General features: G+C 43.9%; 3 protein-coding genes across 3 annotated transcripts; all 3 read right to left on the bottom strand.

Annotated features, from left to right (window-relative positions):
- Nucleotides 1–1,044: 1,044 nt before the first annotated feature.
- LOC115170503 (protein argonaute 2-like) lies at nt 1,045–1,521 on the bottom strand. Its single transcript, XM_029726718.1, has one exon. It carries the CDS (start codon nt 1,519–1,521, stop codon nt 1,045–1,047), a length of 477 nt encoding a protein of 158 aa, XP_029582578.1.
- Nucleotides 1,449–7,921, bottom strand: LOC115171772 (MAPK regulated corepressor interacting protein 2). The gene is made up of 5 exons (XM_029728896.1): nt 7,369–7,921; nt 6,974–7,040; nt 5,001–5,143; nt 2,489–2,611; nt 1,449–1,591 (listed from the first exon to the last, which is right to left on the bottom strand). Exons 1-5 carry the CDS (start codon nt 7,421–7,423, stop codon nt 1,521–1,523), a joined length of 459 nt encoding a protein of 152 aa, XP_029584756.1. The 5' UTR covers nt 7,424–7,921; the 3' UTR covers nt 1,449–1,520.
- Nucleotides 7,922–8,202: 281 nt separating this feature from the next.
- LOC115171771 (glycerophosphodiester phosphodiesterase 1-like) lies at nt 8,203–16,229 on the bottom strand. The gene is made up of 6 exons (XM_029728894.1): nt 15,380–16,229; nt 14,727–14,902; nt 14,150–14,255; nt 9,916–10,008; nt 9,296–9,507; nt 8,203–8,915 (listed from the first exon to the last, which is right to left on the bottom strand). The coding sequence occupies exons 1-6, from the start codon at nt 15,638–15,640 to the stop codon at nt 8,768–8,770; spliced, it is 996 nt and encodes a 331-aa protein (XP_029584754.1). The 5' UTR covers nt 15,641–16,229; the 3' UTR covers nt 8,203–8,767.
- Nucleotides 16,230–19,101: the final 2,872 nt, after the last annotated feature.

Below are 19,101 nucleotides of genomic sequence, written 5' to 3'. Positions count from 1 at the left end.
CAACAAAATGACTTTTGACAAAAGCTGGATCCCGTATAAACATGACCCTGTAAACTCTATCCACTGACATGCCACTCTACACACTGAGCTTTCATCCAACCAATCAACTTAGTTCTGCCTTTGAGGCGGAGCTTCTCTGAGTACAAAATTGAGGCCAGGGCCACCTTGTTGCCAAACATTGCAGATAGAAATATCATTAATTGAGCTGATGTGATTCCTTGGTCTACATGTCAGAGGCATATTTGTTCTACATAGATAGCCCATTTATATATGAACCCAGAACATTGGGTCCTGCTGAACGTGACCCATGATTCATGTCAGCTTTCTATTGTCTAGTGCTGCTCTGTAATGAGCCTTGTATTGAATCCTGCCCTGCATGATGAAAACTCCTGTGCAGAATTCCAAGGCTCTTTCTCAATTATTATTTCCTCAGTTCTTTGTGTCCTCTCTCCTCGCCTATTTTAACACCCTCCAACCTCCCTCCACCTCCAGCCTCCCTCCCTGACCCTCCAATGCTAAATTGTAATTATTTTGCCACTATGGCCTATTTATTGCCTTACCTCCCTAATCTTACTACATTTGCACACACTGTACATAGAATTTTTTTTGTGTTATTGACTGTACGTTTGTTTATGTGTAACTGTGTTGTTTGACACCCTGTGTAGAGCTATGGCATTGCAAGCCACAACTAACCTCCAATTTAGTGAAAAATAAATCTCACCACGGCACGTCTTGAAAACACATCTTTACTGCGTTTTTAAAGTAGTACAGACATTTTGACATCTTAGCCCACAGTGTTGGGCTTGAGAGATGGAGAATAACCAAAAATTCAAGACTTGTATCTTCCGGGTAGCTGCTCAAGTGGACAGCGTTGGTTGGTTAGTGTTGGTTGTACTGTTTCTGTTAAAAAGGTAAAAGAGTTCAGGTGAGAGGGTTGCCATGGCTACGTCCTCGCCAGCGTCCCAGCGCTGCTCTCGAGTAATGCCCATCGCCATCCCATATTTCCACACCTCTAGAGAAGACCCACAGCTGTTACTAGGTGCACTAGGCTCCAACCTGGTTGAACCCCCCGACCTCCAGGCCCCTCCATAAGGCCCTCTCCCCCGGACCTCCAGGCCCCTCCATAAGGCCCTCTCCCCCCGACCTCCAGGCCCCTCCATAAGGCCCTCTCCCCCCGACCTCCAGGCCCCTCCATAAGGCCCTCTCCCCCCGACCTCCAGGCCCCTCCATAAGGCCCTCTCCCCCCGACCTCCAGGCCCCTCCATAAAGCCCTCTCCCCCCGACCTCCAGGCCCCTCCATAAGGCCCTCTCCCCCCGACCTCCAGGCCCCTCCATAAGGCCCTCTCCCCCCGACCGCCAGGCCCCTCCATAAGGCCCTCTCCCCCCGACCTCCAGGCCCCTCCATAAGGCCCTCTCCCCCCGACCTCCAGGCCCCTCCATAAGGCCCTCTCCCCCCGACCTCCAGGCCCCTCCATAAGGCCCTCTCCCCTGGCCGCTAGGGCCCCAGGTGGTGGAGCCCATCAGGACAGGTTGTCAATGTTGGCCAGGAAGCGCTGGGCCCACCACTCATCCAGATCGATGGGAACAAAGTCTGCGGACGGGGAAAAGGAGGGAGTTAGAGGAGGCCTCAAACATTGGGTTATGGTGCGGCAGCATTAACAAGTGGACCTCAACTTTGTTGTAGGGTGATGATGTGAACCAAGGTCAGAAGCACATTATTGGAACTGGTCAAACATAGATGGTGACTATATTTTAGAAAACTAAAGTAAGAATTCAGTGGTGAAATGACTTAAGGTCCAATGCAGCTGTTTTTATCTCAATATTAAACAATTTCTGAGTAACAATTAAGTACCTTACTGTGACTGTTTTCAATTAAAATGGTCGAAGAGAAACAAAAATAGCTTCTTAGCAAAGAGCAATTTCACAAGGAAGAATTTTGCTCGGACTGTCTGGGAGATGTCTGAATGGGGAGGGGAAAACTGAAAACTAGCTGTTATTGGCAGAGAGGTTTGGAACTCTCTTTCTTATTGATCTATTAACTAATTTACCAGCTGGTGTTGTCACCAGGCAGGCCAAAACAGGCAGTCTTTTCTCATAATTTTCACAATTTCAACTGCACTGGGCCTTTAAGACCACGAACAATGACAACTCAGAGGTCATATCAGAACCTTCCAAATGTTCCCCAATATGACTTTCCCAAAACGCCTATTCTCAGACATGATGACTGACACAACCCTACATCACACTGGTTTATGTGGTGGCAGTGCTGTGACAGCCCTAACACACACACAGATGTGACCTGCTGTCCAGGTGACCAAAAGAAGGTGCATCTTTCCATTGGGTGTGAAAAGCAGGGGGGTACGGACAGAGGAAGTGGTTTAGTGTCAAGGAAATGTGATGAGGGGGAGAGAATGGAGAACAGATTACAGTGAATGAGTGTTTAAGGGATGAGACTGAAGGAGGAAGGTAGACTCAGGTCAGGACTCACTCTTCATGGCTGGGTTGGGGCTGGGGTTGGTGTCTGAATACTGCACTGGTCCCTGAGCACTGGCACTTCCTGTCTTGTCACTGGCTCCTCCCTCCTCCGCCTGCTGCACTACCTCCTGCCAGACTGCAACAGCAACACACAGACACAACCTGGATACATGCAGCCTTCAGTAGAATTCAATGTAGGTTCCTTGGGTTTTCTTAGAAATCTACAGATTGTTCTTAGACATGCTTTAGTTTAACATTGCGAATACTACCAGGAGAAACAAAGAAGAAAACAACAATATGAAAGCAGACAGTCATATAGTTAAATTGGTTAACATAAAATGGGGGGAAACTCGACCTAAGAGTCAGTCAGGCTAAAACATTTTGCAGCTTAAAATGTGTAGAAAGGAAATAACCTTTGAACAAAAGTAGTCCTGCCACATCACACCCAGTGTACGGTCCAGTAGGGTGAATTTTACAAAAGTAGTCCTGCCACATCACACCCAGTGTACGGTCCAGTAGGGTGAATTTTACAAAAGTAGTCCTGCCACATCACACCCAGTGTACAGTCCAGTAGTAGTCCTGCCACATCACACCCAGTGTACGGTCCAGTAGGGTGAATTTTACAAAAGTAGTCCTGCCACATCACACCCAGTGTACGGTCCAGTAGGGTGAATTTTACAAAAGTAGTCCTGCCACATCACACCCAGTGTACGGTCCCGTAGGGTGAATTTTACAAAAGTAGTCCTGCCACATCACACCCAGTGTACGGTCCAGTAGGGTGAATTTTACAAAAGTAGTCCTGCCACATCACACCCAGTGTACGGTCCAGTAGGGTGAATTTTACAAAAGTAGTCCTGCCACATCACACCCAGTGTACGGTCCAGTAGGGTGAATTTTACAAAAGTAGTCCTGCCACATCACACCCAGTGTACGGTCCAGTAGGGTGAATTTTACAAAGCATGCCGCGTTTGAAACTACATTTTAAATAATGCACTCTGTCATGTGGATTTATGAGCGTTCAGTCCACTGGCTCTAATGACCAACATTATCTCACTGGTCCAAATGTTTCAAGTACTAATGTAATAAAATACTAAGTCAAAATGAACCCGTATTGGGGAATGAATGACTGCATAAATGAACCAATGAATGATGAAGGCAAGTTTGCGTTACTATCATTTTACTTAAACATGCTCATAGTGAAGGCAAGATGGAGCTACCATATTAATGAGCCAATCCTTTCAGATCTATGATAGACACCTTTCACCATATGGACCTTCACATGACTTACAAGTGTTGAACCAACATGTTGTTTTTTAATGTTACAAGTAACTGGGTGTAACTGTAGTGGCCTAAAATGTGTATTTACTGGTTACTGATCCTGTAAAACTGGTTGCAATCCTCATTTGTAGAACCTCTCTGTAGAAAGCCTGGTAAGAGAAGGGCCTACTTTTTGTCCTTGTCCACTCTGACCAAGGTTATGTAGTTAATGTGCTGCCATTGCAAACTTTCAGTTGGAACGACCTAGTGTGTCACATGGGCAAGGGAGAAATGACTTAACAGGTTACACATGCTGTTTGGCTGGGTAGGTATTTCACATATTTCTAGAAGCCATTGTGTACTACCTTCGTTGGAGGCAGAGTAGATAATTTACACACACAGGACAGACAGACAGACAGACAGACAGACAGACAGACAGGATGGTGCTGTCAGAGGGCTTCAATTTGGGTGTGAGGGTAGTGGAATTCCAGCCAGCTCCCTGAGCTGTGTGCCTGGTATCTCTGGTATCAGTGTCAGTGCAGCTGTGTTGCTGAGCCTGGGAGGGAAGACTAACTCCTGGTCCAGCCCTGACCCTCACCCTGCCTGTAGTTGGGCGGGAGAACACTGGGAGGGAGGACTAACTCCTGGTCCAACCCTGACCCTCACCCTGCCTGTAGTTGGGCGGGAGAACACTGGGAGGGAAGACTAACTCCTGGTCCAACCCTGACCCTCACCCTGCCTGTAGTTGGGTGGGAGAACACTGGGAGGGAGGACTAACTCCTGGTCCAGCCCTGACCCTCACCCTGCCTGTAGTTGGGTGGGAGAACACTGGGAGGGAAGACTAACTCCTGGTCCAACCCTGGCCCTCACCCTGCCTGTAGTTGGGTGGGAGAACACTGGGATGGAGGGGTAGAGGAGAAGTCCTACTGTCACCTCTAAAGGGACACTAGACAGAAAGGAGATGATTTGGAGACTACTCAGACTGTAGATGAGGTGAATAATAATAGTATGGTAATATTATATTTACCATGGTCGACATTCATAATGTTGACTGAGAACATGGCTGACCATGTTGAAAGAGAAACACACATTCTTTGTAAAGTGGGTTGTAGGGGCAAGATCAGATCCCAGAGGCCCATTGTCCATAGAAGTCCTCAGTCACAACCATATTAAGTGTACTCGTGAGTGTATTGTAAAAGTAAAATTGCCAAGGTTTGAGGGGCTTGGTCCATTCTAGAAATTGTATTTCTAGGGTCTCACTCCTTTACCTTCATAGATAAACTTGACATTCTCCTGGTGTGCAGAAGTGAAGCCCTCCTTGGGCTGGGGGTCCACCTGTAGAAGAGCTGCTGGGGTGTTGTGGTACTTCTTCCCATTCAGGCGGTTAAACACTATCTTGGGTGCAGGAGATCTGCAGGACAAAAAAAGATGGGCTTAAACATGAAAAACTTGTTGATTTATTTTAAGTGTACACACAATATACCTATAGACCTGTAGTAAATATGACATGATGAAATGGTCTCAAAATAGAGTTTCTTAGGCATGTTTGCTACTGTAGTTAAGGGTCATAAATTACTCTGACTCTACTCTCTCTCAATCATTCATTCATGACAAATGAATTTAAATGTATGCTTCACTCAGAGCAAGGACTAGCTAGATAGGAAGTCAGCCACCTGAACCACATCGGTTACCATACCTTCGAACACAGTAAGGTTTCTATGGTGATAATGAAAGCCCACATGATAAGAATGCAGTATTTTTATTTTATTTATTTGACCTTTATGGATGCCATGATGGATATGTCGCAGATTGTGCTTCTCTCTACTCTACTAGATCAGGACCAAATTAGTGAAATATTGCTAAAGATATGATAAACGCCTTATTGTTGCTGTTTATTTGAAACGGGTTATCTTGAAACTTAGTAAACGTGTGAGTAGACAGCAGAGAGCAACTACCAAGAGCTAGCATGTTGCTCAACCAGCATGTTGCTCAACTAGCATGTTGCTCAGCCAGCATGTTGCTCAACTAGCATGTTGTTCAGCCAGCATGTTGCTCAGCCAGCATGTTGCTCAGCCAGCATGTTGCTCAACCAGCATGTTGCTCAACCAGCATGTTGCTCAACTAGCATGTTGCTCAGCCAGCATGTTGCTCAACTAGCATGTTGTTCAGCCAGCATGTTGCTCAGCCAGCATGTTGCTCTGCCAGCATGTTGCTCAACCAGCATGTTGCTCAACCAGCATGTTGCTCAACTAGCATGTTGCTCAGCCAGCATGTTGCTCAGCCAGCATGTTGTTCAGCTAGCATGTTGCTCAACTAGCATGTTGCTCAGCCAGCATGTTGCTCAGCCAGCATGTTGCTCAACTAGCATGTTGCTCAGCCAGCATGTTGCTCAACTAGCATGTTGCTCAGCCAGCATGTTGCTCAGCCAGCATGTTGTTCAGCTAGCATGTTGCTCAGCCAGCATGTTGCTCAGCCAGCAGGTTGCTCAACCAGCATGTTGCTCAACTAGCATGTTGTTCAGCCAGCATGTTGCTCAACTAGCATGTTGCTCAGCCAGCATGTTGTTCAGCCAGCATGTTGCTCAACCAGCATGTTGTTCAGCCAGCATGTTGCTCAACTAGCATGTTGCTCAGCCAGCATGTTGTTCAGCTAGCATGTTGCTCAACCAGCATGTTGCTCAGCCAGCATGTTGCTCAACCAGCATGTTGCTCAACTAGCATGTTGTTCAGCCAGCATGTTGCTCAACTAGCATGTTGCTTAGCCAGCATGTTGTTCAGCCAGCATGTTGTTCAGCCAGCATGTTGCTCAACTAGCATGTTGCTCAGCCAGCATGTTGTTCAGCCAGCATGTTGCTCAGCTAGCATGCACGTGTTGGGACTCGACAGTGACAACAAACGCTCGTGAGTAACCTTGCTTCCCACACACAAGGTCGTTTCACGCCCCTGTTCAATGACATAAAAGCAGGTGGATGTGGTTTGGAAAAGACCCCCAACAGTGTGCCTTGTGATAGAATGTGCCCCATGGATTTTGGTTTTTATAGCTAGCTTGCTATTATTACACGCCAATACAGGCGCTCGCGCTACAACAATGTTGTAAGATGTGAATTTCTGAAACTTTAATGCTTCACGGGCTGCAGGTGAAGCTATGCCAAACATCATTACAGTACAATAATAACAGTGACACTGCGATTATATGCTAATAACACTGTTAAACCGATGTACAATGCAATAATAGTACTTACTCTGGTATAGACCAAGGCGTTTGTTTGTGCTTGAAGTCATTTATTTTGTCAATCTGCTGCGTTTGACCTGATATTAAAAAATGTAATAGATATCAACATTGTATTGAAAAGGAAAGCGATATCAACATGTTAAGTTAACCACTGAAAACACAGAATGTATGTTACTGCCTCTGAATGAAGCCCCTTTAATGGATTGGCATGAACATTGGCACACATGCGTAAACCATGCGCAAATATACACTCGTGCCACACTGTAAATGTTAACTTGTAACAAGGCATGTATCTAACCTCAGAATTACAATGTATCAGCACTTTGATGACAGTGTGAGCGAGAGGTCACTGGCACTTTCTTACAAAAGTGTCTGAATCGGTCTTCTAGAATCCACCACACTCACCTGTTCGTCGCTGTGTAACAAGTTTGCTGGGACCTCTTGTAATTGTGTACATCATGTGCAAAATCCTAGAGAACTTCAGAATGGCACTTTGAAGTGTCCAATAGACTTTCAAAGGCCGGTTATGTCAGAGGCAAATTGGGTATAGGCACAGTTTATGATTTATAAAATCTTTACAATATTTCTTCTCGTGTAATTCCTCGACGCATCCACGATTAAAAAAACAGGTCCGTGTTTTTCCTGTTACATTGGGCAAATTCCGTTTCAAAATGATCTCTGCATTTCAACTACTAGAATCTTCTGCGCTGCGAACGACTGGTGGGAACTTTTAGGATAATCTACCGCGGAACAACATAACCATGAATCAAGCTCCTCTTTTTCGCTATTCAATCATTCTAGTAGAAAACGTATCTCAGAACAAACCATTATAGATTGCTACGTTCTCCTGAGGCCCTGTGGCACGAGCTGGTCGCCTTGCATCCAGTGTGTGAAGAAGTAGCTAACTTTGGTCCTTGGGGCTGTCCGAGTCGGTACAATGTCAGATCTGATGAAACATGAGCTGTCATTGAGTTGCAAAGACACTCAACCAACGCAGCGCATAAATGTTGACATCGCAACACGCCTCCCTCTGTCTTTTAAAGCGACAGTGACCACCTGACTGTATGGCAGAGGACAGGTCTGAAGATAAGGGTACAGCATTGCCGCTGTCATCAACGTTGCTCTCTGATATGAACAAAACAAGAATAAGGTGTACCCCCATCATGTATACACAGTGACCATACAATACAATCACATATCCACTAGAATACTCACTATTCAGCACCAATCTGCATGTAAATTAGGACAGGGGATATTTATTTATCCAATATTTACAGTGGGCCTGCAGTAGTCAAAATAAATAACACGGTTTCATAAAGGATACATGTACATCATGTTTTCATTAGGAAATCAAAGATACATGTCAACAAAGAGAGTTGTATTTTGTACCATTGTTATATCAGTGTCATACTGTTAATACAATATTAATTAATGTAGCCTAATCTCCTAATGCACAGATTTGTATTAAGATGAACAATTCAACATGGCAAATTAGCAAATTGTCTGCATTTAGTGGTGTGATGATTGGTCCAAGAGAGTATTTCTGAGATTATGGCGGTATTGCTGGTATTGTATAGTTGTCAAATGAGGGTTGACATTGTATGATCTTGTTTGAGCGTTTGCAGTAAAAACTATTCTGGTTAAAAGGGGCAACCTGAACTAGAAAATGATCTGCTATGCAGCTATATTGGATGTGTACTGTCCTGTACATTGATACTCCATATTGATATTCCCTATGATTGAGGTCTGAGTCCTTGTACAACTACACATTATTGTTAGGTAGAACTCTAGAACTGTGTGTCTGTCAGTAGTGAGGCTCACAGTCTTCCCTCAGGCTGTCAGTGATATAGCTGATCTTCAGGACATCTTGGTAGTACTGTTTATCCACGGCCGTGTTGATGGTCCAGCCCACCACCTCCACCCCTCGCTCTGCCCAGTACTGGACATAGTCCCTGTGTAGAGAGGGATAGATGAGGAGAGTGGAGACATGTTGGCTCAGTGGTCAGGGTGTTTTAATATTTCAACAAACATCAATATATTATATGAATAGAGACAGTATATGTTATCTGACAATAGGATACAATTGTCTCAATTTTGAACTTCCTCTGATATTAATACGCAATGATGTGTGATTCAATCCATGGTCATGTTCATTAGGGCACACTTTATATAGCAAAACGTTTTGCAACGGAAAACAAAAATGAGAGTTTCCTATTGAGAAAGTCCAGGTAGTCTCCCCAGTTTCAGAGTGTTTTATTCAATTTTCTCCCTAATGAACACAACCCATGTAACAAACTCAGTAGGCCGAGCCACGGCTGTTAATATTACTCACAGGGAGATGAAGTCCTTCTGCATGAGGATGGCTGAGACGCCACACAGGTTCCACAACAGGTGATGGTGGGCCCAGTCCAGCAGCACATCCAGAACTCCCAGCCAGTAGTTCGTCCACGCTGACAGGGAACGGGGTGTTCCATCGTCATAGCGACTGAGGCTCCAGGGCCGGTGGGTCAGGGCCGTGACCACCCCAGGGTCCGCCTGACGCATCTGGAGGAGTTGAACGATGAGGAGGTCAGAGGTGGTGTTATGGTTATGACGACACTGATAACAGTCTTGTAATAACACATCCATACAGTGTGTAACAAGCCTAGCCTGGACCCAGACCTGTTTGACAATGGTTGTTTTCAGGCCAAACATGACAATGACCGTAGGAGTTGGCAAAACAGTACAAACAGACCTGGGACCAGACTGGTGCTAAACTGCACACTATAGGAAAAACACTACTATAATGGAACAGAAGACGACTAAATGTGCACATGGATGTCTCAACTCATATTTACAGTTTCATTAGAAGTTTTTGTGCATATAGTTGGGCTATGTTGTGTGTTACTGAGTTTAAATGTTGTTTTCGAACAAACATAAATCTCAAATGACCAGAGATGTTCCAAAGGTTACCTTGTAGATAACTTTAGGTTGAAAGGAGCAGACAATGCTGGAGTTGTAGAGGACGGGGTGTTTGTGATACATCTCTCCTAGTGCTGCAGCTGCCTGGTGGAGAGGAGGGAACATCTACAGTACTTACTGTCAAACTACATGCCGTGTAACACAAATACATGTGAGTGGAAGGTGGCATAGTAACCAAAAGGTCACTGGTTTGAATTCCAGAGTCGACAAGGTGACAAATCTGCCGATGTACCATTGAGCAAGGCACTTAGCCCTAATTTGCTCCAGGCGCACCGTACTACTATGGCTGACCCTGTAAAATAACACATTTCACTGCACCTATCCTTTGTATGTGACAATACAACATGATATATCAGGACTACTCGAATACTATTTGAGAAGGTCCGGTCACACAAATTTCCTCTGTGGCAAAGGTCCGGATTGATATTGTCTTTATTGGACCCAACCCCCACCTCGCGACCTCAACGTTTCACACCCCTCTTGTTAGCGGAAAGAAAATATTGCAGTTTTAAAATACATTTTCTGCACTTCTACACATTTTTCGATGTCACCTGAGTGAGTCAACAAAAATCTAAATGGGGGCCCCCTGGAAGTAAAGGCTCCTGGGCACAATCTGGGCATGATAACTACAAGATCAAGATAGCCTAACTTACCTACCTAGCTAACATGGCCATGATAACTACAAGATCAAGATAGCCTAACTTACCTACCTAGCTAACATGGCCATGATAACTACAAGATCAAGATAGCCTAACTTACCTACCTAGCTAACATGGCCATGATAACTACAAGATCAAGATAGCCTAACTTACCTACCTAGCTAACATGGCCATGATAACTACAAGATCAAGATAGCCTAACTTACCTACCTAGCTAACCTGGCCATGATAACTACAAGATCAAGATAGCCTAACTTACCTACCTAGCTAACATGGCCATGATAACTACAAGATCAAGATAGCCTAACTTACCTACCTAGCTAACATGGCCATGATAACTACAAGATCAAGATAGCCTAACTTACCTACCTAGCTAACATGGCCATGATAACTACAAGATCAAGATAGCCTAACTTACCTACCTAGCTAACATGGCCATGATAACTACAAGATCAAGATAGCCTAACTTACCTACCTAGCTAACATGGGCATGATAACTACAAGATCAAGATAGCCTAACTTACCTACCTAGCTAACATGGGCTGGTTGATCAACTGGTCATTTCTGACAGGTTATAAATAGCTCTCAGATCTGTCAGTGAATGACATAACAAGAGGAAAACTAGCACCACATTTCTAAATTGCACCTTGTGTGTTCTAATATTACAACATTCAATTGAAAGCCAGTTGAAAGCCAGAGTGTATTCACCGCATTGTGGGTTCAGATCTGGACTACGCCTGTTGAGTATGGCTGTGATATATGATGATCTTATGGTCAGCAAGTGGCATCTTATTTAAGGCCCAGTGGGGTGAAAACACAGTTTCCTGTGTTTTATCATATTGTTCAACATCTGATGAAACTAACACTGTAAAAGTGTGAAAAAATGTGATCAGGGTTTTTTCCTGATAGTTGCTGGTTGAAAATACAATCTACACAAGACCTTCTAATCAGCAGGTTTGCATGGGCGGGAGTTTCGCCTTTCCATGGTGACGACATCATGCGGTAAATTGGTTAATAGACCAATAGCAAAGAAAGTTCCTAACCTCTCTGCGAATAATAGCTAATTTTCCGTTTCCCCCTCCGAACTCAGACCACGCCAAGACAGTCCCAGCACATTTTTTGATTGAGAAATATTTTTTGGCAAAAAAATATATTTTGGTCAATTTTAATGGAAATCTATTACAGTCAGGTACTTATTTGTTACCCAGAAATTATTTGATATTGATATGAAAATGGCTGCATTGGGACTCTCTGTTATTATCTATGCATAGTCACTTTAATAACTCTACCTACATGTACATATTACCTCAATTACCTCGACTCCGGTGCCCCTGCACTTTGACTCTGTACCGGTACCCCCTGTATATAGCACCGCTATTGTTATTTACTGCTGCTCTTTAATTATTTGTTATTATTTTTGACAAAACTGTCAATATGGGGAAGGTGGAAGGATAGTGAGTCACATTAAGCCACAGTCTTCCCAGTGGCTCAGTTGGTAGAGTATGGTGTTTGCAATGCCAGTATGGTGTGTGCAACGCCAGGGTTGTGGGTTCAATTCCCATGGGGGGCCAGTACAAAAAAAAAAATGCATGAAATGAAATGTATGCATTCACTACTGTAAGTTGCTCTGGATAAGAGCGTCTGCTAAATTACTAAAATGTAAGGAGGGTTGAATTCCTCTCAGACCCACTGTCTGGGGCAGCCGTGAGATTCTTTATGACCTGTCTCTGTAGTAGGGATGTTACTACCTTAAACAGCTGGGTTTTAACATGCCTTAATCTCCCTATACACTCAGTTTACTACCATTTGACCTTACAGTGATGTGGTTGTCATTTGGAGTGTGTGTTCCCTAACCCTGGTCCAACAGTACACCTTGGGAAAACCTGGTGTATACTGTCATGACATTGCCCTCTTTGGGTACAGTGAGCACAGTTGACACCATCCCCCTACTTCTGCACCATCTCCCTCTGTCTCCTACACCCAGGCTGCTGTGGTCAGAAGGGGTCGTAAATTCCTAAGAAAATGTCCCACCTCATGGCCACAGTATAAAGACAGGGTGCTTTCATGGAGAGACAAAGGAATTCTTCCACCTCACAGGACTGGAGAACCAAACGACATTTATGTTCTGGAGAAGGTATAAAAGATCGGTGAAGAATTCAGCTACGAACTGGTCCGTTTGTAATATTTTGTGAAACTCATGAGAGACAATACGGCCACATTACCATGGCTCTGTTTATATAATAGCCTCAGTTGTGAGACTTATATCTAATGAATGAATAAGGATGTAACTGTTTGTGAAATTGTGTAAATGTGACTTTGGACTGTTTAATGAAGAAAACTCAAATTCCCTTTGGAGTCTTAACTAAGTCCTTGGCACGCCCCTAGGGACACAGACAGGACCTGGCGTCATGAGACAGCCTTTTTCTGTATTCCGAATATAACCCCCACCCAGGGTTTCTATCAGGAGACCAGCTTACCTCGAGAACGAGAGGGCCAAGGTTTGACCATGCATCCCTCGTTCTGAACTTTAACCATACCACGTGGTTAAACTCTTAGACTATTGATACCGACAGAATAATAACACGTCTTTGATATTAATTACTAGTCTGCAGCTAGGAATTCGGTATCATTGAACGCGAAGACCGACGAAACATCCGTCCTATAACGACATTAATGAATGTCACTTTGAAATATCCATTCTAACCGAGAGAGAGAGAGAACGCGAGGACAAAACTCTCCAACAGAACCAAACTTTTCAACAAAGATCCCGACGACACACTGAGCGTAAATATATGTATTGATTGCAATTGTTCCCGAATGAGTGAGCGTTCTTGTGCAAAGGATTAGCATATCAATTGTTATAATTATCAACTCTTTTGTCTAACAAGCCGCCATGCCGGTTTAGCCCACTAGGGCACATTCTCCAATCATTTCCTTGTAACCATATCTGTTTGTTATGCATTTCTGTGAATTAATTAGTAAATAAATTATTTTAAGACAATTGATGTAGGGATGACTCATAGTGAAGACTGGGTTCGTGCAGATAACCAACAATTTACAACGTTTGGAATGAGACTGGCGTGAGGTAAATAACACATCATTAATCAGGAGACTAATCAATCAGATAATATAATATCTGAAAGTTATATTAGGAAAATTATAACTTTGTAATCTGAATATTTTCCTTGGTGCCCCGACCTCCTAGTTAATTACAGTTACACGATTAATCAGTTTAATCACGTAATAATAATCACAGAGAGTTATTTGATAAACATGTCTTCCGTTTTAATGATGCCAAAGACACGACAATACTGTAGTGAAGTCTTAAGTCCTAAAGCTTTATAACAAGGATTCTACCTGCCTAGAGAGGGCCCTGTCCAGAAACAACCCCTATAGCCTACCCACTAGACACCTGGAAAGAACTGAGGATTGGAAGTGTAAGCAATATGGTAAACAATCAGAAGACAAGATGGAGCCATCACCATATTGCTTAAAGCTATATCCAATCCCCTCAGATCTCCAGTTGTATCTAGGAAGTAGGGGCTGTTCCTAGACAGGGCCAATACCTTATCAGGTTGATCTTTGACATCAAAGAAGATGGTCAGCTGGTGGTTGATGCATTCCTCCACCGCCTCCTGAAGCGTTGGCACCCTCTCCCCCTTGAACTTCTCTCTGGAGACACACAAAGGCCAGCGGGGACACACAAACGTTTGTACTGCTGCTTTATTTGAGACGCCACCAATAGGTCTATATCTGGCCTCGTACCATTCACAGTTCACACTCCCCACTAGTGTATTTTCCGTCATCCTGACTCTGTCCTGCTTGAAGTCCAACTGAACTCACCGATCACACATGGGGCCATGTTTACTAAGCGTTTGCACCAGGTACTGACCCTACCAGTGTTTCCTGGCAGAAGCACCAACTTGTGTTATTTTTATATCTGCTAACACTGAAGGCGTAACATTCAGGTCAGGGTCATGTTCATTAGGCTATACAACTGAAAATGTTTTGCAACAGAAAACAAAAACAAGCATTTCATATTGGTCCCTCCCTGTTTCAGTCCATTTTATGCCTAATGAGTATGACCCAGGAGTTCAATGCTTTTGGACCAGGCCCTAACCTCCCCTCCCCTGCCAAGCCCACCTGAGCCTGTGTTTGCCCGTGGCGTCCAGCGTCCTGAGCTCTGCCAGACGCAGCGTGCCCACCGCTCCCGTCCCGTTGGTGGTGCGGTCCACCGTCTCATCGTGCATCAGCACCGCCACTCCATCTGCAGTGAAGTCCAAGTCCAGCTCCACCCCTGTGGCTCCATTCCTGCTGGCCTAGAGGACGGGAGAGGAGGATGAAGCAGGGGGAGGAGGAAGGGATGGAGAGGTGTGTGGAGAAAGACGGGAGAGATATAGATCTGAAATGGATAGATAGGGGAGATGGAGCAGCAGGCTATAAAACCAACTGGGATTGTACTGACATTAGCCAAAATATGTTTCAAATTAAAGAATAGATACAAAAAAATAATGTTCAAGACATTCTAAACTATAACTAACCATGGCAAAATAAGTTAACAGGCTCTCCCTCTGCATGGATTTTGGGAAACATTTATTAAACCCCCTGATAATATGAAACAAAGTCACAGTAAAGACAAGGGACGTCATATGCCTTTCATCGGCCTCTGCTCACTTCACCTGCTGCCCCTAAATCAAATCCTTATGGCCTAGTAAGCCTAATCATCATTTTATTTGCAGCTACAGCATTAAGTAGGTCAGACAGTGTGGATAACTGATACTTTGTCCTTGATTCACCTCTCGGATAGCTGCAATGGTGTTCTCCGGAGCATCGTGTCCCCCTGCCCGGTGCGCAACCACGGGGACGCCGGCGCTCGCAAGGCCAGTGGGCCGCAGCACCTGACTTGCCTGGTCAGCCGGCACTTGTGGGAACCGAAACATCACGATAAAGACGTAAATGGATGCGGTGACGGCCGATGCTCCAATCGCGCTCCTGATTCCGAATAGAACCAGCAGAAATACCGCTGAGAAATACACTTCATCTCCAATTTGTAACATCGTTTAGAAGCGTTGATTAAAATGTCTCCAATGATAAAATCAATACACTGTCACAGTTCTCAAACCTCATATATTTGATCGATCTACTTCATCACCGAATGATAGTTCCTTGCTGGTGTGAGATTCCAAGTTGAGACCGAGATGCATGCGCTTAGGTAACTACCAGACACAGCAACAAAAAAAACAAAGAGTTCAATTACGCATCATTCCAGACACAGCCGACTCACTGCTTCAGCTTCACAAAATAAAAACACACTATATTACATTGCGATCGGATGTTGCAGAATCCGACATTTGAAAGGAGAGAGCATCACTCGGTTTCTAGTTCATAGTACACGCCGATCTAGAGGTCGTTGCTATGGAGTAGAGACGAGTGAGGGACCACGCTCACACTGTACTCGAGATAGCTGCAGTCTGAGCCATAGAAATACAATAAAATAGAATGAGAGAAATATATTATATTTCTATGGCTAGAGCGATAGTGGAGAGTTTCTGACTGTGGCTATGCACTCATCTATAGATACTGAACATTACACTGAGTGGCGAGGTTATTAGGTACACCACCCTGTTCACAAAAACGGTTCACTCCTACAGACGAGTCATGTGGCCGTGGTATATAAACAGTGAAGACCCGTTTATTCAGGGTAGGTGCACATTTTTAGCCCCCCCTAAAAAAAAATATATATATAAAATTATAGATGCACCTAAGCGCATGCATCTATTTTGGCATTAATACTTGTCACATATCAGTTTGCAAACAATGTAATATATATATATATATTACAATGTTTGCAAACTGATATGGGACAAGTATTAATGAATGAGAATGAGATATATATATATATATCATTCAGTTAATAAAGCTGCAGACAAACATGGTCTCTGTTTTGTTTTCTTGAGTAAGGCAGCTCCAAAATGCAGGTGTTTCAGCCTAGCTCAAACTTGGCAATGAAGTACTAAGTCCTTAGAAAGGGTAGACATCCAAAATTTCAGCCCTTTGGGTCCTGCCATAGAGTTATATTACAAGTGCCCTTCCAAGAAGGCTCAAGGTCATTGGCCACAGAAAAAATGATGTAAAATCATGTTTTATGTACAGTAGCTTTGATTGGACTGATCATGTCATCATCTTACTTTCAAAGTCTTAGCTAGCAGTCATCATCATCATGAATCAAGTCGACAATCTACTGGCAAATCCTTTTTAATCCTTGTCATATGAAGGGAAATTATAGATAAAACGTATCGGTGCTCATCGGACATAAAGATTACACAACAAGTTGGAAATCGCAAATTCAACAATGACTCGTTTGGAAGGAATCAGTGGCTAACTGCAAGCACTGCAAAGCAACCACCAACGTTAGCCTGCTATTCAATGGAGTGGCTGTGTTTTTTCCCCCCCAGAGTTCCCACCATAAATCCAGAGAATGCCAGACTTTGATGACAAAATGTGCCCACAAAGGACCGCCTCGCCACCTTCACAAGGTGAGTCCAAAAATGTCTTGTATGTTGCTGCATTAATGATGTAATATGCAAGGGAGAAATGCATACTGTAGCTAAGAACGTAATACTAAGTGTATGTTGTGTAGCAAGCTGTTAGTAGCCCATGTGCCTCAACCTAATAATTTGGTCTATTTTCACCAAAGCAGTATTGTACAGTCGTGTCCAAAAGTTGAGAATGACACAAATATTAATTTTCACAAAGTCTGCTGCCTCAGCTTGTATGATGGCAATTTGCATATACTCCAGAATGTTATGAAGCGTGATCAGGTGAATTGCAATTAATTGCAAAGTCCCTCTTTGCCATGCAAATGAACTGAATCCCCCAAAAACATTTCCACTGCCACAAAAGGACCAACTGACATCACGTCAGTGATTCTCTCGTTAACACAGGTATGAGTGTTGACGAGGACAAGGCTGGAGATCACTCTGTCATGCTGATTGAGTTTGAATAACAGACTGGAAGCTTCAAAAGGAGGGTGGTGCTTGGAATCATTGTTCTTTCTCTGTCAACCATGGTTACCTGCAAGGAAACACGTGCCGTCATCATTGCTTTGCACAAAAAGGGCTTCACAGGCAAGGATATTGCTGCCAGTAAGATTGCACCTAAATCAAGCATTTATCTGATCATCAAGAACTTCAAGGAGAGCTGTTCAATTGTTGTGAAGAAGGCTTCAGGGTGCCCAAGAAAGTCCAGCAAGCGCCAGGACCGTCTCCTAAAGTTGATTCAGCTGCGGGATCGGGGCACCACCAGTACAGAGCTTGCTCAGGAATGGTAGCAGGCAGGTGTGAGTTAATCTGCACGCACAGTGAGTCGAAGACTTTTGGAGGATGGCCTGGTGTCAAGAAGGGCAGCAAAGAAGCCACTTCTCTCCAGGAAAAACATCAGGACAGACTGATATTCTGCAAAAGGTACAGGGATTGGACTGCTGAGGACTGGGGTAAAGTCATTTTCTCTGATGAATCTCCTCTCCGATTGTTTGGGGCATCCGGAAAAAAGCTTTTCCGGAGAAGACAAGGTGAGCGCTACCATCAGTCCTGTGTCATGCCAACAGTAAAGCATCCTGAGACCATTCATGTGTGGGGTTGCTTCTCAGCCAAGGGAGTAGGCTCACTCACAATTTTGCCTAAGAATACAGCCATGAATAAAGAATGGTACCAACACATCCTCCAAGAGCAACTTCTCCCAACCATCCAGGAACAGTTTGGTGATGAACAATGCCTTTTCCAGCATGATGGAGCACCTTGCCATAAGGCAAAAGTGATAACTAAGTGGCTTGGAACAAAACATCGATATTTTGGGTCCATGGCCAGGAAACTCCCCAGACCTTAATCCCATTGAGAACTTATGGTCAATCCTCAGGAGGCGGGTGGACAAACAAAAACCCACAAATTCTGACAAACTCCAAGCATTGATTATGCAAGAATGGGCCGCCATCAGTCAGGATGTGGCCCAGAAGTTAATTGACAGCATGCCAGGGCAGATTGCAGAGGACTTGAAAAAGAAGGGTCAACACTGCAAATATCGACTCTTTCCATCAACTTCATGTAATTGTCAATAAAAGCCTTTGACACTTATGAAATGCTTGTAATTATACTTCAGTATTCCATAATAACATCTGACAAAAATATCTAAAGACACTGAAGCAGCAAACTTTGTGGAAATGAATATTTGTTTCATTCTCAAAACTTTTGGCCACGACTGTAAACACATCGTTTGTGGCCGCACGTGCAAATTCAGCACACACAACATTCTATAATAGAATTGTGTTATTTGACGTGTCAAATTAAAAGCTAATTTAATGCGTCAAATAGTGTTATATGACGTGTATTTTTTTTGACACACAAAGACCCAAACGGCGTTCAATGATTTGGTCTATTTTCACCTCTTATTTTCGCCTACAGTTCTAACTTGGTGATGCACATGTAGCCTATAACCTGTTTTTGAAAAATGTAATCATTGAATA

The sequence above is a fragment of the Salmo trutta genome, chromosome 32 (genome assembly GCF_901001165.1).
Source record: "Salmo trutta chromosome 32, fSalTru1.1, whole genome shotgun sequence".
In the NCBI taxonomy this organism is placed as follows: domain Eukaryota; kingdom Metazoa; phylum Chordata; class Actinopteri; order Salmoniformes; family Salmonidae; genus Salmo; species Salmo trutta.
Note: the sequence above shows the minus strand (reverse complement) of the source record. Positions and strands in the feature narration are given on the sequence as shown.

Coding starts and splice junctions, on each gene's coding strand:
- LOC115170503 (XM_029726718.1), bottom strand. CDS start 1,521: ATGGGCTCCACCACCTGGGGCCCTAGCGGCCAGGGGAGAGGGCCTTAT.
- LOC115171772 (XM_029728896.1), bottom strand. CDS start 7,423: ATGATGTACACAATTACAAGAGGTCCCAGCAAACTTGTTACACAGCGA. Junction 7,041..7,368: donor TGTTACACAGCGACGAACAG/GTGAGTGTGGTG, acceptor TTTTAATATCAG/GTCAAACGCAGCAGATTGAC. Junction 2,612..5,000: donor TGTCAAGTTTATCTATGAAG/GTAAAGGAGTGA, acceptor TTGCTGTTGCAG/TCTGGCAGGAGGTAGTGCAG.
- LOC115171771 (XM_029728894.1), bottom strand. CDS start 15,640: ATGTTACAAATTGGAGATGAAGTGTATTTCTCAGCGGTATTTCTGCTG. Junction 10,009..14,149: donor TCAAAGATCAACCTGATAAG/GTATTGGCCCTG, acceptor CCTCTCCACCAG/GCAGCTGCAGCACTAGGAGA. Junction 9,508..9,915: donor AACCTAAAGTTATCTACAAG/GTAACCTTTGGA, acceptor CAACTCCTCCAG/ATGCGTCAGGCGGACCCTGG.